The sequence below is a fragment of the Hermetia illucens genome, chromosome 1 (genome assembly GCF_905115235.1).
Source record: "Hermetia illucens chromosome 1, iHerIll2.2.curated.20191125, whole genome shotgun sequence".
NCBI lineage: Eukaryota > Metazoa > Arthropoda > Insecta > Diptera > Stratiomyidae > Hermetia > Hermetia illucens.
The window spans coordinates 193,623,605-193,646,887 of record NC_051849.1 but is presented as its reverse complement, the minus strand read 5'-3'; the positions used below and the strand labels follow the sequence as shown (position 1 = coordinate 193,646,887).

The 23,283-nt window shown below is 44.0% G+C and overlaps 1 protein-coding gene across 1 annotated transcript in view; it reads left to right on the top strand.

Annotated features, from left to right (window-relative positions):
* The window catches only part of LOC119647065 (proprotein convertase subtilisin/kexin type 5-like), a 71,882-nt gene that overhangs the window by 44,162 nt on the left and 4,437 nt on the right, over positions 1–23,283 (top strand). The window contains exon 7 of the mRNA XM_038047826.1: positions 17,759–18,475. Within this exon, the coding sequence (XP_037903754.1) occupies positions 17,759–18,475 (717 nt within the window). The remainder of the gene's footprint in view (positions 1–17,758; positions 18,476–23,283) is intronic.

Genomic DNA, 23,283 nt, shown 5'->3' with positions numbered 1-23,283 from the left:
TCCATCTTCATTTCCACGAGGCACCGTTCATTGTCTTTGACAGTCAACCAGTACTTAGAACCTTAAAGAGCGATGGGGCGCAAGACACTACCCAGCAGGTTTCTTGCTATTGTATTACATTTATTTGTAGCCCTTTCTACTACTACAAATTTTAAATCGGAAAACAACCTACATCCCTCAGTTAGTGACTATTCATTTCAGTATTATCAGGATCAGGAAGCCAAAAGATTTTCCCTGTTAAAGCGATTATACTGAGTGACCAAATCGTTTAGTTATAAAGCAAGTTTATCAGAAGATGTCCACACATCTTCAAATCACGCACAACTCAGTAATTTCTTAATTGGTCTCAGTATCTTAGATTGCGCCTCCAAGCTGCGCTCCATAAATCCAGATTTTCTTTATCGCTGTTTTGTATATCAGCACTTTGAATTCCAAGTGCAGGTTGGAAAATCTAGTTTTTATTTTTGAATCTCAGGTTGCTTTGAGCTTTTTGACCTCAATACAGTAAGCCTAAGTCTAGTCTAATTGTACTACTAGGTAGTACCCAGCTATCCTTAGATTAAGGAATGGATGTGTGGTTGAGGCTAAATGGAGGGGACATGTCAGTTACTCCAATGGGAAATGATATGAATACACTCGTTGACGTTGATTTTCAAACAGGCCAACAATAGCTTAACTTCTTTCATGTGATTTTCAACGCCCCGAAGTTCTAGACTTAGATTGAATTGTATGCATGGAATCGCTGTGAGATATGGTTCGATTGGTTGATTTGGTAAATGAGGTCTCTATACCAGACCTTGTGGAATACCTTTGCAACGTTAACGTCGATCGGCACTTTATCCTTTTCCGAAATGCTGAGGATCAATAATTTCGATTTCGCTCTAGTGTTTCAGTAGCTTAGATATTAGCAGTTTCTTGAATAGCTTTGAAAGCGAGGTGAGCCGATCTATTGGATGCAATGTCCACACCATCATCATTATTTCCGAAAATTTCCAGCATTTTCCAGTTTTTTTTTTTTGTTTTTGTATGGGAGGAGGTGGAAATCTTAAAAAGACGCCGCTGCGCCAGGTTACAGCAGTGTGTGGAATTCTCGTCCATTAAAACACCCTACTTCTCCGCCAATATCCAGGCGAGACCACCGTGAAGTATTACGAGGAGAGCTCTGGTTGACACCAGCACAACTAAGTCATGCGTCCGTAGCGCTTTCCGGGCTCGTTCCATTTCCTGCAGTTTTTCCTGTATCGCAGTTACTGTTGCATTTATCGCACTCTAATTTGCTACGGACCTCAGCATCTCCTCCACGAAATTATGGGGCCCGATAACTGCGCTTAGGATGGCGTTTAAGCTCCCTCTTTCATTCGCGAACCTCGGGTCCTTGAGTGTTGCGGCGCATTCGAGACAGTCTGGGGACTCATTCAATCCGAAGCGATGCAAGTACTGCGTTAGGTCGTAGTTCAATTCTCTATGTTTACGCTCGACCCATCTCCCAATACAGCCCCAGACTTTTCGAAAAGCCACAATCACTTCGGTCGGAATCGCCCTCCTTTTCGGGTGACCGCGCACTGTCGCATGGGAATCATCTTCGTGATGACACACACTGCCTCATAGGATACTGTTCTATATGCCCTGCACACAATTAGCCCGATTGGCCGGTATGACGAACTTACCCTTCTCAGGTTCATTGTGTTATCCAGTGCGCACGTTCAGACAGGAGCCGCGTATAGTAGGATGGATTTTGGCTCTCCAATATTTGGCATCATCCGTGCTCCGTGCTGACCTTTGCTGCATTTTTGCGTGCATAGTCCAGGTACCTATTGAAGCTGAACTACCACCATTACCACCACGTATCTAATGATTGATTTAAAAACGACCAGGTAATCAGTAACCCGGATTTTGACAGATTTGTTTTTCTTGCGATTGGTATTAAGTACCGCCTCCTTATTATCATTCGCCAGGTCCAATTTCACTATTTGGAGCCATGCTTTGATAGCACGAATGGTTTCATTTGCACACAGTTCCATGTCCTGATGGTGTTTCGCAACTGTTACCACTACCAGGTCTTCCAAAAAACCAATCAAAGTTATCTCCCTTGGCACGCGAAGACCGAGCACTCCGTCATACATTATGTTCCACAGCAGGGGCCCAGTACGGAGCCTTGCTGTCACAACATATTCATTCAGCCCGTCGTCCGTTTCGTACCAAAGAAGTTTCTCCGAAAGGTAACTCTCGCTTATCCAGGTTGGGTTAGCAGGGACACCCAATTTAACTACGATTCCCTTCATTCAACCCCAGTTGGCCGAGTTGAAGGCATTCTTGATATCCAACGTCAGCATCGCGCAGCACTTACCAGCGGCCGATATGTTCGGGGCCAGGTCTATGACCGCTGCAATGGCATCGACTGTGGACCGCGCACTGCAAAATCCATACTCCCACCCGCTCCTCGACGAACGGAAGCAGCCTGTTGAATGTCACCCTCTCCACCATCTTCCCCATAGTGTCCAAAAAGCAGGTAGGGCGATGTGAAGAGGATGTGCCAGGTGGTTTTTGGGGCTTCATTAGCAGAACCAAAATCTGCCTTTCCCATAGCGCGGGAAACACTCCATCCATCACGCATGATTCAAATATACTTATGAACCGTGCGGGCCTAATTTTAGCTACCACCTTTGGCCTAATTTTAGCTACCAACTTTAGGGCTTTGTTCGGAATTCCATCCAATCCCGGAGCCTTACTATCCCCAATTGGTCCACAGTTGTCCTGCAGTTCCTTCTCGGTAATCCTTGGAATTGTGAAGATGTCTTGTTGCACCGTTGCTTGAAGTCCACTTTCTCTCTGCTGTGTGGTGTAATTTTTGTACACAAATCTTGTTCATTACAACACGCCCCACGGGTTTATATTTACTTCAAGGCACAACTGCTTGTAGCAATTCCGCTTACTTTCCCGAATAGCCTTCTTAAGGCTACTTCGAAGATCGCGGTATTCCCTGTCCGGCGCCGATGTTTTGGCTTCACTCTGGTCCTTTGGAAAAGCCTCCTCGCTCGCAGAAATGATCGTCTTAACAGCGCGATTTCTTGGTTCCACCAGCAGTTTGGTCTTCTACTGTGGTGAAACGTCCGTCACGGTATTGTTGAGTCGCATGCCTCAGTTACCCGTTGACACAAGTGGCTCTCTTTTTCCTTCGAAAGCTCCAATGGACAGCCCAGCTATCCTGGTTTTTCCACTTGTGTTGCTCACTCGACAATCACCCCCTCCCTTCCTAATATCGAGAAAGATTGCCTGATGTATGAAGTGATCACTCACTCGCCAAACCATCCCTCTCGCCAACGAGATACTGGGGTAAGTTTGATCAACGATTGAGCCAAGCCCTCTAATTCAGAAGGTGGGCATGCATCCAACGTTGGCTAGTACGATGTCCTGCTAAGCGAAGGTTTCAAGCAAGATTTGGCCACTGGTGTTTCTTACTCGACTTACTCAACTAAGGCACACGCGTTGAAATTGCTGGCAATGATTTTGTGGCTGTAGTCCTTTGCGTAAAACACCAAGCTATCTGGCATCTCCTCATATTGCGATAGGAGGAGCAGGAGGAGCAGAGCAGGAGATTGGACGCCGTTGACTTTTGCACTTATAAAGCCGGCTCCTGGGAATGCCATTGTTTTTTGAATGACTTTCGCGGTCGGGTTCGTCGTTGTAAGATCCATCCTGTCCGAGGTTTCGTAACTTTGGTTTTCCGTGTAGGGTTGTCAGCCCTACCCAGCCTGAAGGACCAGTTGGTACAATTTGTCCCGTTTTTAGGTGCGGGAGACGTTAAGAAAGAGGTCCCAGCGGTCACTACGTGGAGTTGGGGATAAGGTTCGGTAGTAGAGCTGTTGGTGTTGGTTCAGCAGGCGTTTCTCAGGTTTTATGCTGGGACCTATACTGCCGTTTGGCTACTCTTACTTTGATGTTAGAATAAATCGTGTCTCTTTATATGCTTGCATTCACTTCAATTTTGTCAATTATCGAGGGACCTTAGGGCTCCATTCTCAGTCCGTTATGGTTTTCACTTTTCCGTCCTTATTTACCACATTACCCAATGCGCTGTACATTACACAATGTACCCACCCTTAATGCTGTTGAGCTATCAGTCGTGAAGCTTTTGTGCTGCTTCAACCCCCTCTTGCTCAGATTATTAAGTGCATAATCGATTGCAGTTTGGTCGTCTGGCTTCATCCGTAGCCATTCACAAAAATAGATTTATTGACGCGTTGTAAACATTTTTTTTATATAAATAAAGAAATACAATCAATCTATGTGTAAATTCCAAAACAAAATAATTTTATTTATAAATCATCTTAAAAACCAAAACTCTGCCAGAGAACTTTGCTTTTTTGATAGCATTTTCCTCGGAATTAGTAAAGCTGTGAACACGTGGGAATGCTGAAAACGTAACCCAAATCTAAAGTTATCAACATCATAAATCTTTGCAAAGCCACCACACCTATTGTTATCGGAAAGATGGTACTTACTCAAGACTGTGTAACTGAGGTCCGTTGTTAAGCAGTATGAGGTAAACATTTCAGATTTGATGACCAAGAAAAGTGACCTCCCTCTTAGTAGAAAATAGCCAAAGATACGAGGGAAGGAATCCCTACAATATATCTTATAGGTACATACTCAGCTTCCCGGAAACGTCTGTATTCAGCGTTGAAAGGCGTCAATCAGTTTCAACCGTTTTAATATTCCCCCATTCTTAGTGCTGGATCAGTTGGGATCAATTTGTCGAAAACCTCGGTGTTATGCAACTACATATGTGTAATTGATGGTTAGTTTTATCGATGATGAACAATATCAATTAAGACTTTAAAATTATCGCCAGGCATTGTTTCGATGTGATTTCCTAATCCATCAAATTCCATCAGTGAAACGTTGCATAGATATTTAAGGGGTTTCCACACTTTATCGGTAAAATATGTAAAGACAAATTAGCTGGAGTGGGTTGAAGCGAAAGGAGTTGCTATAGAGAGAGAGATGCTTCCAGGGTCTAGGGAATTTTTCCTGTTCGTTAATAACATCATCTTTGATAAGCGTTGAGAAGAAAGATAGATACAGAAGCGGAAACCCCCCCTTTTCAATAGCATAGCAGTTTTTCAGATTGTTTTCCCGGCAATATTTTCGATCATACCCCGTTTTTGGTGTGGTTAGGATTTACTACCTTTCCCTCTTTAAAATGCTTGTCGAAAATGTCCCATATTTAATAAAAGTTTCCTGCTGTTGCTATCATTAGAACAGCTGGACTTGCAGTTTTGATATTGCGAGCGAAACATTGGAAGCAATTTTGTTTGTCCGGGTAATTGCTGGGCTGTCGGACGAAGAAGAACCTTTCAAGTGAAATCGGCTTTGTTAGCAAACCAATAACCACTAACTAGTTGAGGGGAACTGTTGACAGAAACTTAGATTAGGACAGCTTCAGAAGCTGTGTAACCGTTTTGTATGGTTTGACCCGTTTTTAACTTTCGAAAGGTTTATAATTGACAGTGCAACTTGATGATGAAGAACTGGGGGAGTTTGATCGGAGATCCTTCTTGGATCACAATTGTATATTTATCAGTCTCACTCACTGTAGGACCGACTAGTGGAAGTTTGGTTAGGTTATCAAAGCCAAGCATGCCGGTGCTCCCAATGGTAAGACCTGTACAACAGGGGAACCGGAATTATAGGTCGGAGCTTTAGAGGAGAAATTCAAGATTGCCTATAGTTTCTCCCGCCCGGGAAAATTTAACGAAGCCACATTGCTGCCATGGTGGAATCAAGATTTCTCCAATCTCAGGAAACTGACCAAAGAGGTTTTTAATATCTGGTAGAAAATAAAAAATATTGACAGCCAGACAGGGAGTGCTCGAATAAACACAAGTCGGCTATTAGGGCTGCCAGGAAATGGTCCTGACGAGAGTATTGTCAGAACATTGAAAATGTCAATAATTCTGTAAGATTCAGTAAGATTCTTGCCAACGAACGCAGGAGCCCATTTTTTCTTAAAAGCTCTATCTACTCCTTTTTGTGTTGAAGACCCAATATCGAGTCCTGGATATCAAAGACAGGCCCACAGAGACAGCTCTCTCCGAGGTAGTTAGCACGATTGAGCGGTCGCTATGTTAAAAGCGTCATACCTTAGCAGCCTTGACGGATAGATATAAAGTATTCAATAGCATCAGTAGCAAAACCAGGAGCAGGACTCAAGATGACATAAGAAAGTTGACGAATAGCATTTATGCTAAAAACCAGGATAATTCAATCTGGTTGGAAGGTGGACACTTGATTAGAGTTATGAGTAAACAGATATCCCAGAGTGGCGCCATGACACTGAGGCTCTGAATAACAGTGATGGATGAATTTTTACGCCGAGTGGGAAAGAGTGGAGTGCTAACGACTTGGTGATGTTAGTGTCAAAAACGTTTCCATCTGTAATCAGCGAAATTATAGAAGGGAAAGGTCTGCTTGTGAACTGCAAGATGCAAGCTCGGGATTTTTCTTCTAGGGAGGTAAAGTATATGTACACAAAAAGTACCAGACTGGCGTCCCAAGAGGGCTATCTGCTAAAACACTCCCCTCTTACGTACATAACGCTAACTCGAAACTTTTTGACACACCATCTCAGGCCAGCATTATCAGCATATGAGCATATATAAGAATACCTTGAATGCAACGTGCCCCTTTGCTCCACATGTCCTTGTTTTGCAGAACGGGCTCAATTATGGCGTCCGGAGACGCTTAACACGTCGACAAGTGATGGCAATGGCGCACCTACGGTCTGCAGAAGAAAAAAGTGTGGTAAGCATCATTCGCCACGTCTTTGCAGTAACTATTGACAGGTGACCGTGATTTCACCATTGTGTGCAGGTAAAACTGAAAATACTCCTGCCCACTGAGCAGCTGGATTAGGAAATAACCATTCTCACCGTATTTTCGATTGAAACGTGGCCGCATGTCTTTGATGACATGCCCTCGATTCTCTTTCCCAGGATTTCTGCCATGAGTTGAGAGGATGAGCTCACTCTTCATAGGGTATGCACCCTTCAATAGCAGGAGAGCGATCGGTATAACCCTGCTATCATGATTATTGCTGGCTCTGAGAGGATTGGATAGACGGACGAAGTTCGCAAAGCTGGTAGTTGCTGTCTTTACGCTAGACTCTTTTGGTACGTCTCTCTACTAAGGATGCCAGTCCATACTTCGTAGCTCTAAAAAAGGACAAACTGAACCGCATTCATCAGCAAATAGCGCCTACTGGATGAACAACTGTCGATATTGGGCATTCGTGTGCAAATCTCAAGTATTCTAGCTGCAGTCCTGTTTGCTGTGTTCCACATCTGCTCGAAGAAGCTGATCTTCATGTCTATCATGACGCCGGGGTATTTGTGACAAGATTGTAATTTTACCAACATGAATAAGGAGTATTGTATGTGGCATTGCAAGGGTCTGGACTAAGAATAAATTGTTCGTTGTCCCGTAGAACACAATGCGGCCTTTTAAATCGACAACCAATATGCGCAAAAGGTAGGCTGGAATATGGAAAAAAATGTGCCTTGAGCTCGTTGCACCAATTAACAGAATTGAGATCACTTCTATATATAGCGTCAAAAGGAGCACTGCTCGTCGACAGTGATGACTGTGTACCCCAGTCAGTCTCACTGCTTGAACTACGTCCTCTATCGCATCAATTGTGGACCGTCCTGTTCTAAAACAATTTTGTTTTGATGAGACGCCTCCCACAGCACGTATTGCGACAATCAATCCGGGATTGGCGGGCTATTCAAACAGTTTCCCGGCTGTATCGAACATAGTAAGAAAACGTTACGCTGATGGCGCCTCGGGGTCGCTTTTTTTGAGTAACACGAACCTCGCAATCTTTCATCATTATCATCATCTAGGGCGCAACAACCGGTATCCGATCTAGACCTGCCTTAATAAGGAGCAGGGCCTGCCTCGCCTTCTTTTTCTACCATAGATAGCTGCCCTTATAGACTTTTCGGGTTGGATCATTCTTATCCATACGGACTAGATGACCCGTCCCCCGCAACGTATTGAGCTCAACGTGTCCAAGAGTTTGCAATTGTTTTTGCAAAGAACCCAAGTCTCCGAGGAATACATGAGGACTGGCAAGATCACTGTCTTGTACAGTAAGAGCTTTCACCCTATGGCGAGACGTTTCGAGTGGAGCACTTTTTGTAAGCTGACCGTGCCGGATTTCGCCCTCGTAGCTGTTATCGGTTGTGATAGAGATAGGAGAAATTACCAACGTTCTCAAAGTTATAGTCTCCAATCTTTATACTTCCTGTTTGACCAATACGGTTTGATATTGTTGGTTGGTTGGTGTTTGATGCTGACGTTACCCTCATATACTTTGCCTTGCCTTCATTGATGCGCAGCCCAAGATCTCATGCCGCCTGCTCCATCTGGATGAAGGCAGTTTGTGCGTCTTGGGTCGTTCTTCTCATGATGTCGATATCGGCAGCTTAGGTCAGTAGTTGGGTGGACTTAAAGAGGATCGTACCCCCGCATTTCCCTCAGCATCACGGATCATTTTCTCGAGGGCCAGGTTAAAGAGGACGCATGGTAAGGCATCCCCTTCTTTAAGACCGTTGTTGATGTCGAATTGTCTCGAGAGTGATCCTGCTGCTTTTATCTGGCCTCGCACATTGGTCAAGGTCAGCCTAGTCTATCTTATCAATTTTGTCGGGATATCAAATTCTCTCATGGCCGTGTACAGTTTTACCTCGGTTATGCTATCGTAGGCGGTCTTAAAGTCGAACAAAAAATGGAGCAACTGGTGTTCATAATCCAACAGTTTTTCCATCGTTTGCTGCACAGAGAAAATCTGATCTGTTGCTGGTTTGCCTGGAGTGAGGCCTCTTTGGTAAGGGCTGTTGGTGTTCTGGGCATATGGGGCTATCCGGCCTAGCAAGATAGCGAAGAATATTTCATAGACAGCACTAAGCAGATATCTGTATAATCGCTGGACTGTGTGATATTTCCCTTTTTATGTATGTGACAGGTAATGTCTCGTTGCCAGTCGTTAGGCATTGATTCGCTGTTCCACATTCTGAGCACAAGTTGATGAACCACTTGGTGTAATTGGTCGCTCGCGGGAGTTCCTAATAAGTCTCTGCTCGTGCCCGGGTTCTTTGAGAATTCAACGTTACACGGTATGCAGCATTCTTTTCTTTCTTTCTTTCTCTCTCATGTGTTCTGCGGATCTAAGGGTTACTTTATCTCTCCCCCAGAGTCTGATGTAGTTCGTTGGTAGACTTGCAATTTAAGCCATCCACCAGTACGCAGCTGACTTCTCTTGACGGTATCTCCTTTTTGAGTGCCTATTCAACGTAAATTACGGTGATAAAGCTCATTTTGGACTTCACTAACGATTTAGTCGCGCTTTGCATATAAACGAACTCGGGCTCATGGCCCGTATGGGGAAGGGAAAGAGTTTCTGAAAATTTTCCAGTTTCCTTGGGTACACACAGTCGGTATTTTTCACACTCTAATGTGAGGTGTTATCATGTGGTGGCCGATGCTTAGCAAGAAATATAAACTCAAAGCTCAACGGTCATAATAACTGTAAAGACCGAGTAAGGACCGACCCGGTTTTGCGGAGTAACAATGCAGTATTCTTTATCAATGTATAAAAGATGGGCCGAGTCGGTCCGACAGTGAAAGAGAACTGTATGATTTTCTAGAATAAGCTAGTGTTCAATCGTACTGGCGATCATGGCAGCCTATCCATGGTTGGGGTATTATTCGACCCCAAAACGTAACGTAGTCAGTTGTATTGGCAGTCAAGTCACCATTAGCGCCTTGTACTCAATAGTGGTGTCAATCAATTCAGTGTCGACAATGAGGGGTGGAATCAACTCGTACTACTTGACAGCCACTAAGTCCAGATGACGAACATGCGCAATATTTGATGGAGGATCTGATCACCCTTAAGTACTCAGGCTGTGGAGATCATGAAAACAATTCCTAGGGGATCTCAGAACTACATACTAATTCGGGAGTTAGAAATGACTTTAAGTTTATGTGCTGAATATGAAAGGCCACGAGGATAGAGCTACTACAGTTGATCAGCCTCCACTAGTTTATCTGAGTCGGCTATATTCTGCCCCATTTGCCCTTCCTACAGCAGTTACGATTGTCTTAGAAGTTCAAGGAAAGTCTTCAAAAAGAGCCATCTGAAAGAATGCATAATAAAGTGGAAGCGACTACCGACTAATACAAATATTGTGAATTTTATTGGATCTTCTCCTTCTGATTTCAATCATTTACGATACCTATAAGGGTAGATGATCAGAACAACCTCTACATCCAATAAATCTTATTTCGTTCCTCATGTGCTGGTGTTTTAGGTTGCTGGTAAAGAAATTTGAATTTCGATAGGCCAATGAAAATCTTTCTGAGGCTAGCAGAGTGACATTTTTGCTATTCCTTAAAAAGGGGGAGATGAGAACCCTAGTAGAGCTTTTGATGGGGTGCTGTTCCTTAAACTATCCTACGGTGGTCCTGGCTATTTGCAGCCAATGTGGGGAAAAGGAGGAGGCAGCCCTTCAGCTGCACTGTAGTCTAAATGAAGGTACCTCAGAAAGTTTTCCTCCAATGAAGAACCTCTCTGCTCTCTGCCGTTGGAAGACGTTGACAGATTCCCAAAAAACCCTGCGGAAACCGCAGTCGGGGGCTTTTGAATAAGCGATTTTAGGGAGCAGCATAATGGGCCTGATAGAAGATCTAAGAGTTTGGAGCTGCTGCTGGCTTGACCAAACTAACCTAACCTAAGTATAAGTTGCCGCAATTGAAGCGATATCTCTTTGTGGCAAATTTACGACAATATTTCGGCTCAGGAAATGTGTTTTATATTTCCATGTAACTAGTCCATTAGATACCAAGATTGGGTGTGAACCCCATTGATCTCAGTAGAAACTGTCATGGTTTTTCCTTCTCTGGATTGCGGTGTCTGCATTGGAGAGTTGTTCGGCTCCATGCAAGTATTTACTTTTAATTTTGCCTTCCGACCCTTATTAGTTTTGCCACGAAATTGGGGAGTGGTAACCTTTGGAAATGGTTCTGTGAATCAGTGTTGAGAGCGTCTAGAAGCAACTTCGGTATGCTTCTGTCTGATCTTGATATTTCTTAAAATCATAACTAAGCGTTTTTAATTAATTTCTGATTACGTACGTTTTTGATTCTCCTAATTTTATTATATCCAGAAAAAAAATAAATTCAACCTTTGATAAATTTGGGGATACTCATAAACAAATAAAATTGACGCCTTATGATTCGGCACTTATTATGGAACGTAAAAATAGCTATCAAATCAATTTATCAATAATTTATATGAAAATGATGGAGCCAAATCTTGTTTGGGTTTTACTGACTACATACTCGTGTGATTCAAAATTAAAGACAGTCGACTGCCAGTTACATAAATTTATGATATCGATAAGACTAATAAATTATCCAATTTATTTTTAATTGCTGTTAACCGAAGGTTAAGTAATTAAGATCTGAGTGATACCGACAATAATCACGTAAGCTTAGCTACAGAAATTCTTGACGTTTATATTTCTGGATTGGATGCCCAAAGAACTTGCGTACCCACGCTTATCGACAAATTATCCAAAGGGTGGTTAGGCCAATAAAATGTAATCTAACTACTAATCGGGTAGGAGGAAAATATCGTATTAGATTACGGTTAACGTATCTTACTTATTCAACTGACATCCATAAGATAATTGCACGAGTCATACCCCATTCTGTCAGGCCTTCGCACCTGCTTTCTTATCGAGTGTTTACTTTTTAATGTATTGGGGGCACTTAGTTAGTTTACTGTGAGAGATCGTTAATGTCAGTATGACGCATGATTCATCGATTTACATAGGTCCTACCTCCTTTTCACCTCTGCTTTACAGTACCACTTATCAAGGTTGGCTTCCCTTTGGGAAAATTATCAATCTCTTTTTCTGATGACTGAGAGATAGTGGCGCTTATCATAATGGACCTCTCTCTTTAGGACGTTACAGGCACATAGTTAGAGGGTATTTATTTGCGAAATTTTCGTTTCAGTTTTCATGAGGCCGTACTTCATTTTCATTGTCAACGCACTAAAAGTGGGGCAAATAAAAAGCCTGTGGTTGAAAGAGAGCACAAAGATGAACACAAACAGCCATGACGATCGGGATTCGAAGCCAGACAACTAAATCGAGAAGTTGCTGCTCAAGCATCTCGATCATCACACCGTCAAACAATATTCACATTTAGAACCCAAATTTCACCTTATCGGCAAAATGCACGGATCTAGACGCGCCGGCGTATAGGATTTGCACGCATTTTTCTAAATTTCTACTCCTGTCCGCAAATCTTGAACATTGGAAGAATATGTGCGGTAGGTCCTCCTAGATTTCATCCCAGTTTAAATTATCAGGTAAAGCGTCCAATATAAGCCTGTTTGGGCATAGGGCTCCGTGACATACTCGAGGAGATTATAATTGGTCACACTATACTTTCTCTAATCATTCATTCCTTTATTTCAGAGATGAGCCTGTAAGTCTATCCTTTTTTTAGCCGATCCTATCGTTGCCGCCCTTTTTTGAAAATCTCTCCTTTTCAACATCCTTCATCTACGAAAAAGAGAAATAGACTCCAAGTTACAATCGGTTATTATTTCATCCGCTAAGGTGCCAGTCATCATTCCCAAAGGGACGAATGCCGCACCATCTGAGATTATCCTAAAAAAAAACAGCCTTAACCGTGTCCGTTTGGAGGCGGCATTCAGTTTATGTTCGTTACATGAGATATTTAATGCTTTTCCCTGAATAACCAGCTTAGGATTTCGACGAACTTCCGTCTACGCCCGCTATTTTTCTGTCCTGATGGGCCTTACCCCGTTCTTTTGGCCCCCCATCCATTCGTTTGGCTCAGTGACAAATTGATCAGAAATTAGCAGGTTCACTATTCCACCAGTAGTTTGTACTCGTAAATGTACATCTCCTAGTCCTGAACGCGTTACATACTTTTGTGATGCGCTGATTTGGTAATCGAAAGCTGGTCTGATGCCTTTTTCGGTTCGTACGCGCTTCGTATCCCGTTGCTCCTGGTGGTTGCTTTGGGTACACTTCTCGCTGACTAGTTAGCACATAGCATGGGTCAATGTAGCAGCTCTACAATTAACTCAAACCCTCTTACGACACTGGTTCACATCATCTGAATTGACAAGTACCCACCTCCTTGAATTTGCTCCTCCACTAACTCTTTCGCAGACCCACGGGACTTAGTCATCGACAACTACCTTTAAGACTCACCTCATAACATGGAAACCGCAATTGTCAAGCATGCCTTCAAATTCATACAATTTATGATCTAGTAGATCCTAGGAGAAGGCCCGCGGTGAGTTCCATGTCTCAGTTTGGAGAATAGTGCTGCATGCTTTAGGTAACACACATAAACTGAGAGCGGTCTACAGAAGAAGAGCCCTAAGGGTCTTCAGGACCTTCTCAGATCGCATTTATCTCAGCGGTAATGCCGGTTGACATCTTGGCAGACGAAATGACGTTAGGTCAATCTCTCCTTTATCCCAGGTAAAAAAGTCGAAAGGGTAACAACAATGAGACCAGTCAGAAAAGCTTAGTTCTGACCATCGGGGAGTGGCTGGAGAGAAAGCATGTCCGGAAAATATAGACATGGGATATGATCATAATTAAAGCTATCGGAAAAAAATCAGGAAGGCATGATTACCAATGCTGTGCATAAAAAAAGGATACTTAACTAAAGTGAGTTAACTACGGCTCGTAATGTAATAACCAATGATGGTTCCACGGAGCAAAGGTTGGGGGGGGGGGGGGGGGGGGGAATCGTCGGTGGCTTCAATACTTCTTATCTCCTACCAAACCGGTTTTGCAGCCAGACCCCTATATTGCCTTTCCAACGGTAGAATATATTATTCATATATTTGCGTCAAGATTTCTGTAATGTTCACTTTAATAGTGCTTTCCCCTGTCAATTCGGAAGTGGGTTGTGCAAGCGAAACCCGAGCGACATTGAAAATTCTGCACATTTACACTTCCGCCAATATTTCTGTCATCCCGTGCTTGGTTTTCTTTCCACAATTTGTATTTGAGGTCCTTGTTCCACTCTTTACGGATATGACCTTTCTCTCACATATCTATATAGATCGAATCGAATGCCACCGATGCATCCCTTTGCGAATTGTCCAAACAGGGGGGATTTGAAGAATCTCTTTAGTGAGGTCTATTGTGTTTGACAGCAGACATACCATCCAATTCAAACCTTTTCTGCGTTTATCAACTTCAGCCCTGTGAGTTGGTGTTTAAGAATACAATGCTGGTCTTAAGAGGCGACTAAAAGGGATAGAAATTTATAGGTTAGCAACGTGCAAATTTTGAAACTGGAAGCAGATGCAAATACGCTGACGAGTTGCTTCAGTCGATTACCGCAAAGTGTGCTTTCTTCACCTGGTAGTCGGTTTGTGACAGAAGTTTGATTGCTGGATTCCGGTCCAGGTTAAGAAACATCACAGTTGTACAGTGCTATGTTCCCATGGAGACTTTCAATATGGTGGAGAGGTATACTTTCTACGAGGAAATAACCGCAGTTCAGGGGGACTTTTCCTAAAGGTGACAATGTGATCGTTATGGGTGATCTGAATGGCACCTCGTCATTTATGACACATTGTTCGGACGCAGAAGTTGCCATAAGGTCAGTTGGGTTCCAACTGACCAACACCGTACTAGCAATCAAATCGACTACTTCGCGTTTAATAGTAGATTTTGGAGTTGCCTTCTGGATGGGCGCAACAAGAAAGGCGCTGAAATCGAAAAGAACACTTCACTATGGTTCATAGCCGTATCACGTTCGGTGAGGTTCTGAGGTTCCACCTCTTGCAATTGAAATGGCCGTCACTGTTACATTCCGGCGATCACTGCGGTCAAACGGAGTAAAGAAGGTGAGCCTGACGGGCTCCCCGGAGAGCTATTTATCACTGAACCTGCATTTACTGCAGGTCTACCACTTCTACTTCCACCGAAATCTTGAATATCTAACACATTTCCCTGAGAGTGGGAGAAGGGGATGATCGTTAAGATTCCAAAGAAGGACAATCGGTTTGAGCCTGACAATTGGTTGGAATGGTATCTATGATAACAGCTAAAATAATCCTGGAACGCATCAAAGAACATATTGACAGTTCGGTCGACGGAGACCAGGCTGGTTTTCGGTTCGGATCCTTCTGCATTCACCACATCAACACCCTACTGGTCATTTGGAACAGTGCCCGGAGTTTAGACCTTCGCTTCAGCTGCTCTCATCGATTTCGAGAAAACCTTCGATAGTGTGAACCGGGAGTGTAACTGGCATTTCGGAGAAACATAGCTATTATCAGAGCGACAGATGATGGTGCCGAATGTCACGAACTGTACCGAGGTACAAACTCAGAAGATTTTAAGGTCGAAAGTGGAGTTCGCCAGGGTTGCATCTTGGCACCGATATTATTTCTCTTCGTTGTGGGTGAAATTCTTTCATGCTGCCTTGTCCGGAAGAAGTAGAGGAACGCAATGAAATGCGGTCACCCTATCTGCATTCATGGGCAGAACACCCGTCGATCAATTTATATATCTAGGAAGGAAGGATGTTACCAGAAGCATTAACATCATTAAATCTGCTTTCGCTGGCCTGTCTAAAATCTGAAAATACAGTTATCTCAACACCAAGATAAAGGTGAGCCTGCTCTGTGCTAATGGTTCCCCCTGTGTTGCTATATGGGAGTAGTGCATGGAAAGTTAAGTTAAAGCTAAGTCTGCGTTATATCATGAGTATACTGGCCCAGTACTGGTCGGTGCACAGACCTGACATTCATATGCAATCTGATCAGAAATTGGCAATGTGCTTTCCCCGCCTTGACATATGAGAATGCTCCCTTGCGTAAAGCATTGCCGATACACTTCTTTTTCACTCTATAGAAAGCTTTCTCGAAATCGATTAAATACAGGTGAAGCGGGTGGTCTGAACTCCGTATACTGCCCCAAAATAGTCCGATAGGGAGGTAAGGGAGATGCAGAGAGCAGCCATCCAGTTCATCCACAAGAGATGAGATTATTCAGTTGAATATAGTGGAGGAGCCTCCACCTCCTCTTCTTCAACTACTCATCATCGTGTACGAGCCTATTTTTAATGTCTCTGAGAGTATTATCGAAGTTTTCATGAGACGGAATCATTGCCTTCTTCGGTGGCTTCTGCTTCCATTTCCTACGAAATAGTGGCAACATCGACGTACACTATACTGCACTTTTCGAACTTTTTGATGGTAAGGGAATACCAAACCGTCGTGCTCACCCCGCTTGAAGTTATAACCTTTTCGGACTGTCGGAGACTGCGTAATATATTAGTTAATAATTTAGTTGAAACGATGGGGGATATGGGGTCTTGTAGCACTGTTAGGAATCACGGTTGTCCCAATTATTTCCATGACGATGGTCCTGCGGTTTGTCGGTATTATCTATGATTTTCACGTAGATTTGCCCTCTTTTTCTCGTTGGGACAATGTGCCTCAGTTGTCAGGAAATCTATCGAAACTATTCCCTTTAATAATCCCTGCTACCTCTTCGTAGTTTGTCCTCAAGACATCAGACTCTTAACGTCACCAAGAACCAAGCCAAGTTTACCCTACTCTAGTTGTGTGTTCTAGTGATGTTTCTTGCGATCTTCGATGTATAGCACTGAAGGAGGGTACAAGTGATTCCCGAAACGAACAACTTCGACCACGAGTAATCTGCTGTTCTATTTTGGGTTTCTGATGTTAAGTATAATCCATTCTAGCGATATAGTGTTGATACTTGATTCGGGTTTATAGTTTTTTAAGTTTCCTTTATGGGAGAGGATAGACTGCCACTAATTCATTGAGAAGAAAATGCTGACCGGTAAGGTGTACTTCTATTCGTCTCGGGTTCTCTATACTACTTCTGTAGGCTAGCCCGTCTACAAGGAGAGAAGGGGAATGAGGCATTCCCCCACACTTGAAGATTGCTTGGGGGCCTAGAATTTTTTGGGGAAGGAATGGCGGGCGCATGATTTTCTCCCCGAACCCATTTTATTATCCATACGACTCTGCCTGTCGCTGTTTCCCAGTAATTTAGATCTCTGCCCAAAGTTCTTCGAAGTTCTTCGGGGTTGTGTCACCTGTGCATAAGACTGTGTGGACGAGAGTCAGATCCGAGATTGGAAAACGACGCTCTGTTTTCCTGCGAGTAGATGCAGTAGCGACGCCCAAGCGAAGATAGGTTCTATTGAGCACATTCCGAAGGCAACTTTTAAATCTACTGCTGATACCTATATGACACACCTAATTTTATATTCGTAGTTAGTATGTCAAAATGCACCTTGTAGCAGACTCTGTGCAAAAACAGTGTCTTCTCAATAATGCAGTGGTGGAAGTATTTAAACCTTTCATCGTTGTTACGGTCATCTCCATCACATATCCGAGCAAGATATTCCGGCCTTAATTTGAACTGGAATCTCGTAGTGGAAGCCTTGTCAAAAACCAACTTCGTCCAGCAATTCAATATCCCTAAAAGTTGTTAGGCGTACAGAACGTGATCAGCAACGGTTCATCGTTAACTGAATGTGCACTCAGGACTTTCTCAATCCTTAAACGAAGATGAATAACTTATTGAAAATATTTCAATTTAAAAGAGGAGTACTAATAACTTGTTTTGTATATTTTCAGTGACCGATGATTCAACGTATCGTGGATGCTCATCTGACCTTCCTACAGAAATAACAATATCAGATGAATGCGAAGAAGACCTCTGCAACGGCGAAATCTATCCTGCCGATCGACTTCAGTGCCATCAGTGTTCTGGAGCAGATTGCTTAGCAGCGCAGACACAGGGAAATGAGCTTCCATGTAAGTTATACCAACCTGACGATGCTTGCTTCACCGATGTCATCGATGAAACGGATGTTCAACGAGGTTGCACTTCCGATTCAAGCTATGTTCCTGGCGATTATGCCAAGTTCTGCAAAACATCAGGCTGCAACTCGGACCCAGGTTTGAGCGAGTTCAGCTGTGCAGTATGTGACTCAACTGAAGACGGACTAAGTTGCGTATACGGAACAGTCTCCGGATCAGAATGTTCTGTCACCACGGAAAACACCTGCAGTATGCAACTATTATTGGGAAGATTGGAACATTGTTTCACCTATCACAAAGGAGAACATGTGGTCCGTGGGTGCTCCCGGGACTCACCGCAGTATGTGAACCAAACGAATTATATTCGAGAATGTATTCTGGAGAAGTGTAACGACGAATGTATAGAGCCACCACAGTGCTATTCTTGCAGTTCCGCCACAGAGCCTTACTGCCAAGATCAGAGTGTTGGTAATCTAACTGTTGAAAATTGTCCTGTAGGAACGACCTCTTGTCACACGTGCAGAGATGAAGGTAAGCAATCAGTTATTCGAAAAAATGCCAGATCGAACTATATCTGATCAAAGATTAGTAACTTCCTTACGAAATTTAAAGAAGCTTTTAATTAGTTAATGAATGCATCCTAAAAAGAGATTGAAAAGCGTCCTTGGTGTTACTTGAAATTGTTTAACGCTGGCATTTTTTCGAAGTTAAATATACACCGATCCTTATTACAACACAGATAAACACACACTAAACACAGCACACATTCGCGAATAATTAGTGATTCAAGTTCACCTAATTATGAATTAATATAATTTAAAATATCCTCGAATAGAGGAGCCAAGTTACAATTGTGATGAAGCTCTTAATTATTTTGTTTTTCGTAAAAATGCGGTTCATTGTGTGGTTTTGTCTGATTTTTGGAAAAAAACATTACAGTGTATTTCGCAAACAGTTTAATTTAGGTCGTCGAAGGTAGTATTATTTTAAATTTCACCACATCGCTCTTTCAAAATTTAGCATTTCCAGTGCCTAAAAAAAGAAGAAACTATGCCAATTGGTCTTCCAGGTTAAGGGCTAGTTAGGGCTGAGAATGCCACAAGGAAAACGACTTTTATCAGGCCTCGGAGACAGCCTCGGATTGGGCTGACAACACAATGTCAGTTCCGGCAAAGAAAAGTATAAATGATTTTGACATTTTCTCTCCGAGCGTGCAGTACATATCAAAAACTGCTGATGCTACCAACAGAGCCTATTTCAGCTTACAAAAACTGTTCCTTTCGAAACGTTTCCCCCTAGTGTCAAAGCTCTTATCCTGGAGGAATGAATAACACCAACTGCAGATTACCAAACTGTCACCAATGTTTGCGGTTGGTGGAGACTTGGTTTTGGCATATGCGCTGGTGCTTGATCGGTGTCCAGCCATTGAGCTAATCGTCGGCGATTATCGTACAGGATTCACTTTTCATCGCGCTTCACAATTCTTTGCAAAAAGGGATTAATTGTGTTTCGCGCAAGAAGAGGAGTTTTTTGAAAAGCAACTGAACAAACTCAGCTGGCTTCGAACTTTGCCACGAGAGGCAGCAACATCAGCGAAGAGGGGTATCGAGAAATCAGCCGCAACAACGCATAACCTTCTAGTTTAGTTTTATTATTCTGGAATGGAAAGTGATTTGTATTTAGAGATACCCCCCCCCCCCCCCCCGTGTTTCCTTTATAGAGAAAGACGTATACGTGGCGATACATCCGGTTCCTAAACTGGTGACCCACGATAGGTTTGGACAACGAACATTTCATGGACGCAAAGGAAGGCGAGCACGAAGCCAAACAGCAATCTGCCGAAATATGCAACGTCATCGCCCTCACGCTTCTACCGTTCTGGCAAACGCAACCAGCATTATGGTTTGCGCGGGAGGAACCACAATTTCTATCGTTTAGAATTGCGATCAATTGCAATACATCGAAGTTCGGTAAGGTCATTGGAGAATTGGACATGCCCGCCTTAGCACAGGTGGCGGACATCGTGGTAACTCCCCTTGCTGCAGGGAAATATGCTATGATCAAGCAAAGTCTTCTAGCCGCATTCGGTGCAAGCGATGAGGAGCAGACTCGGGATCTCATACATGGCATAAAATTGGGCGATCAGCGTCCAACTCAACTCCTGCTATATGAAACGTATTGCAGGTAATACAGTCACGGAGGAGTTTTTGATATCCTTGTGGTTAGAGCGTCTACCAGCAAGATGGAATACAGTCAATAATGATAGCTTTAAATACCGACGATATAGCGACTGCGGCCGACCGCATAGTAAAGGTCAACCAGTAGACCATAAAGTTCATCACACAGTCCACTAAAAGCTAGCTGGCAGTTACCGCAGAAACTTCAGTCGACTTGCAGTCTTGCGATATGTTAGCGTACGATGAAGCTGTTCTACGTTCGGATTTTCGTCGGATGCGAGTCGAAAGACGAAGCGGACAATTCCGGACGTACACATCGTGCCGCACTCCACCGAGAAATAATGCGGGTAACCATGAAAGCACCAAGACAATTCGTTGGTTCCACTCACGCTTTGGAGCTGCAGCGAAGAACTGTCAATAACTATGCTCGTTCAAATAACAGTCAGGAAATGCACAAAGTCGCTGATGGAGCAGGTGCTAATCACTTCGCAGATTTTTTACGACAGCGGCTTCCGAGGGGCGTTCACCCTGATGAGGACCTGTTCACACGTCTCGAGACCCCTGGCGGTGTTGACTTTCGACGTCGCTGATGCCCAGAAAAGGATCGGCGGGGGGCGTTGATTCTCCCCGCAAACCATCTCCACTGGGCTGGCCGCGAACTCCTCCCGCTGGGCTGTACGAAGACCAAGGAGGACAAAAGGCAAGGCCACCGCGTAAACCTGTCGACCATTGTGGGGCAATACTTGAATCCGTGCGAATCTCACAAAGGTCCGATGATGCCGAGATGGATAGTGTGAAAGCGCTTGGTTCACCGAGGGAACACACCTACTTCTTTTCGAATGTGTTTGTTGATCTTGCACTTCTGGCACGCGATGCATTGTCTGGCCCAAGAATTTACGTCCTTGTTCATGGACGAACAGAAATATTTTTTGGTAACTAACTGGTTCGTCATCCTGATCCCTGGATGCGCATGATCGTGAATCGCGTGGAATACTTCCCTCCGAAAATGGACTTTGTCCCTTATTTGAGGTCTCGCAGAATAAGTTTTCAGCCGAAAATAGGAAGCTCCTTGAATTTATATTTGGAATTTGCTTTCAGGCTCTGAAGCTTTGCGTCATCTTTTTCTGCCTCGGCGATTGCCGTATAATCGACCGAGGTGGGACCTGTGGCCATCGAAATTCGAGACAAAGTGTCTGAAATAAAACTGTCTTTACCAGACACATGTTGGATACCAGACGTAAATTGGCTGCTATAAGTCATGTGTCTAAGTTGGCGAGGGGACGCTTTGTTGGGTTTTTACCAAACCGCGAATGCATGGGGCTTGTGGTCCGTAAACATAGTGAACGGCCTGCCCTTAAGTTAGAAACGGAAGTATTTTATAGCGAGGTTTGTGGCGAGTAATTTACGATCGTAGGCGTGTAGTTGCGTTGGGCTCGGTTGAGTTGTTTTGAAAAGAAGCTCAACGGTTGCCGGATTTGATTCACCCGTTGGTGTAGAGCGGCGCCTACCGCAGTATCTGAAGCATCGACGAACACAATTGGGGGAGCATTTAGCTGGGGAATTGCCAGCAGTGTTGCCTCAACAAGCTGTTGTTTGTCTGTCTCAAATGCATGGACGATCTCAGCAGACCAGGCAACCTCGCAGGAGTCTTCAGTTTTGGGCCCAGACAAGTAGGCGTTCAGGATCGCTTGATGATGGCCGCTCATCATCTGGGGCATCTGGGCAAGGAACGACGATAGAAATTTAACATGCGCAAGAATCTTTGCAGATCCTTCACTATGGTTGATAGTGGAAAAATTTTAATCGCCTCAATCTTGTCTGGGTCAGGCTGGTTACCGTCAGGGGTAACTAAATGGCTGAGAAATTTCACCTTCTTCTGCAGAAATCTGCATTTTTCAATGCTTAAGACAAATCCGGCCTCAAGGAACCGTTGAAAAATGCACTCGAGATGTTCCAAGTGCTCACATGCTAAAGAGGAAGCGACCAAAACATCATCTATGAAGACAAAACAAAAGTTCAAGTTTCGTAAGAGAGAGTGGATGAACCTCTGGAAAGTCTGCCCAGCGTTGCACAAGCCGAAAGTCAGGTTAGTGAACTCGAAGAGTCCGAAAGGTGTACAAATAGCCGTCCTCGGAATGTCTTCTGGAGCTACAGGAATTGTGGTGGTACGCCTTGGGTAGATCCAAAGTCGTAAAAACACGGCGATTTGTCAATGAGTGCGCGAAATCATGGATGAGTGGTATGGGATATCGGTGGGGAACTGTCTGAGCATTCAGACGTCTATAATCCCCACATGGCCGCCATTCGCTGTTTGGCTTAGGGATCATATGAAGCGGGGAGGACCAACAACTGTTTGATAGTATGCAGATATCCTGTTTCATCAAATTTTCACTCGCTCTTCGCAACAGCAAGCTTCTTAGGTGAAAGGGGACGCACCTTTGAGAAGATTGGAGAGTCGATGGTATTGATATGCTGTTGCACATTGTGCTTCACCGGCTTGGAGAAACTACTTTCCGTAGTGATGTTGCGAAACTTTCGGAGGAATGCGCGAATGCGATGGTCGGCAACGTTCTCGATAATTATTGAGAGAGTGGCATTTCGGCAGGTAAAAATCTTCCCCGAGGCTGCGTAGTCTATTAATGTCCTGTTCTGCAAGTTAACCAGCAGCCCATAGTGACACAGGAAGTCTGCGCCTAATATGAGGATGCTAAAGTGAAGCGCCACGAACAGGTTCGGCAGAGTCCGAGACTCACGTTAACCTGCCTATAGCCATAGGTGCTGATGGGAGATGAGTTCCGCTAAACGCACGTTTTGCGGAATAAGAGTATTCGGACGGGGTACAGGGAAAACCGACAACTCAGCGCCCATGTCGACCAGGAAGCAACGTCTGCTTAGGGGATCAAAGATTGAAAGGCGGCGGGCTAGCCATCGCCGTCGCCGAGACACCCAGCGATCCTAGTTTTTTACTGCACTAAACGTGCATCCTGTGGTACATTTAGTCGCTTGAGGTCCGTATTTCCGATGGTACCAGCAAATCGTCGAAGCATACGATTATCCGAACGCCCCTTTTGGGAATAAGACCTCGACGGTGATTGCCATCAAGATCTACCTTCCGAACGCAAAGTACCTACCGTCGTAGTGAGCTTGGTGACCGCGTCCGCT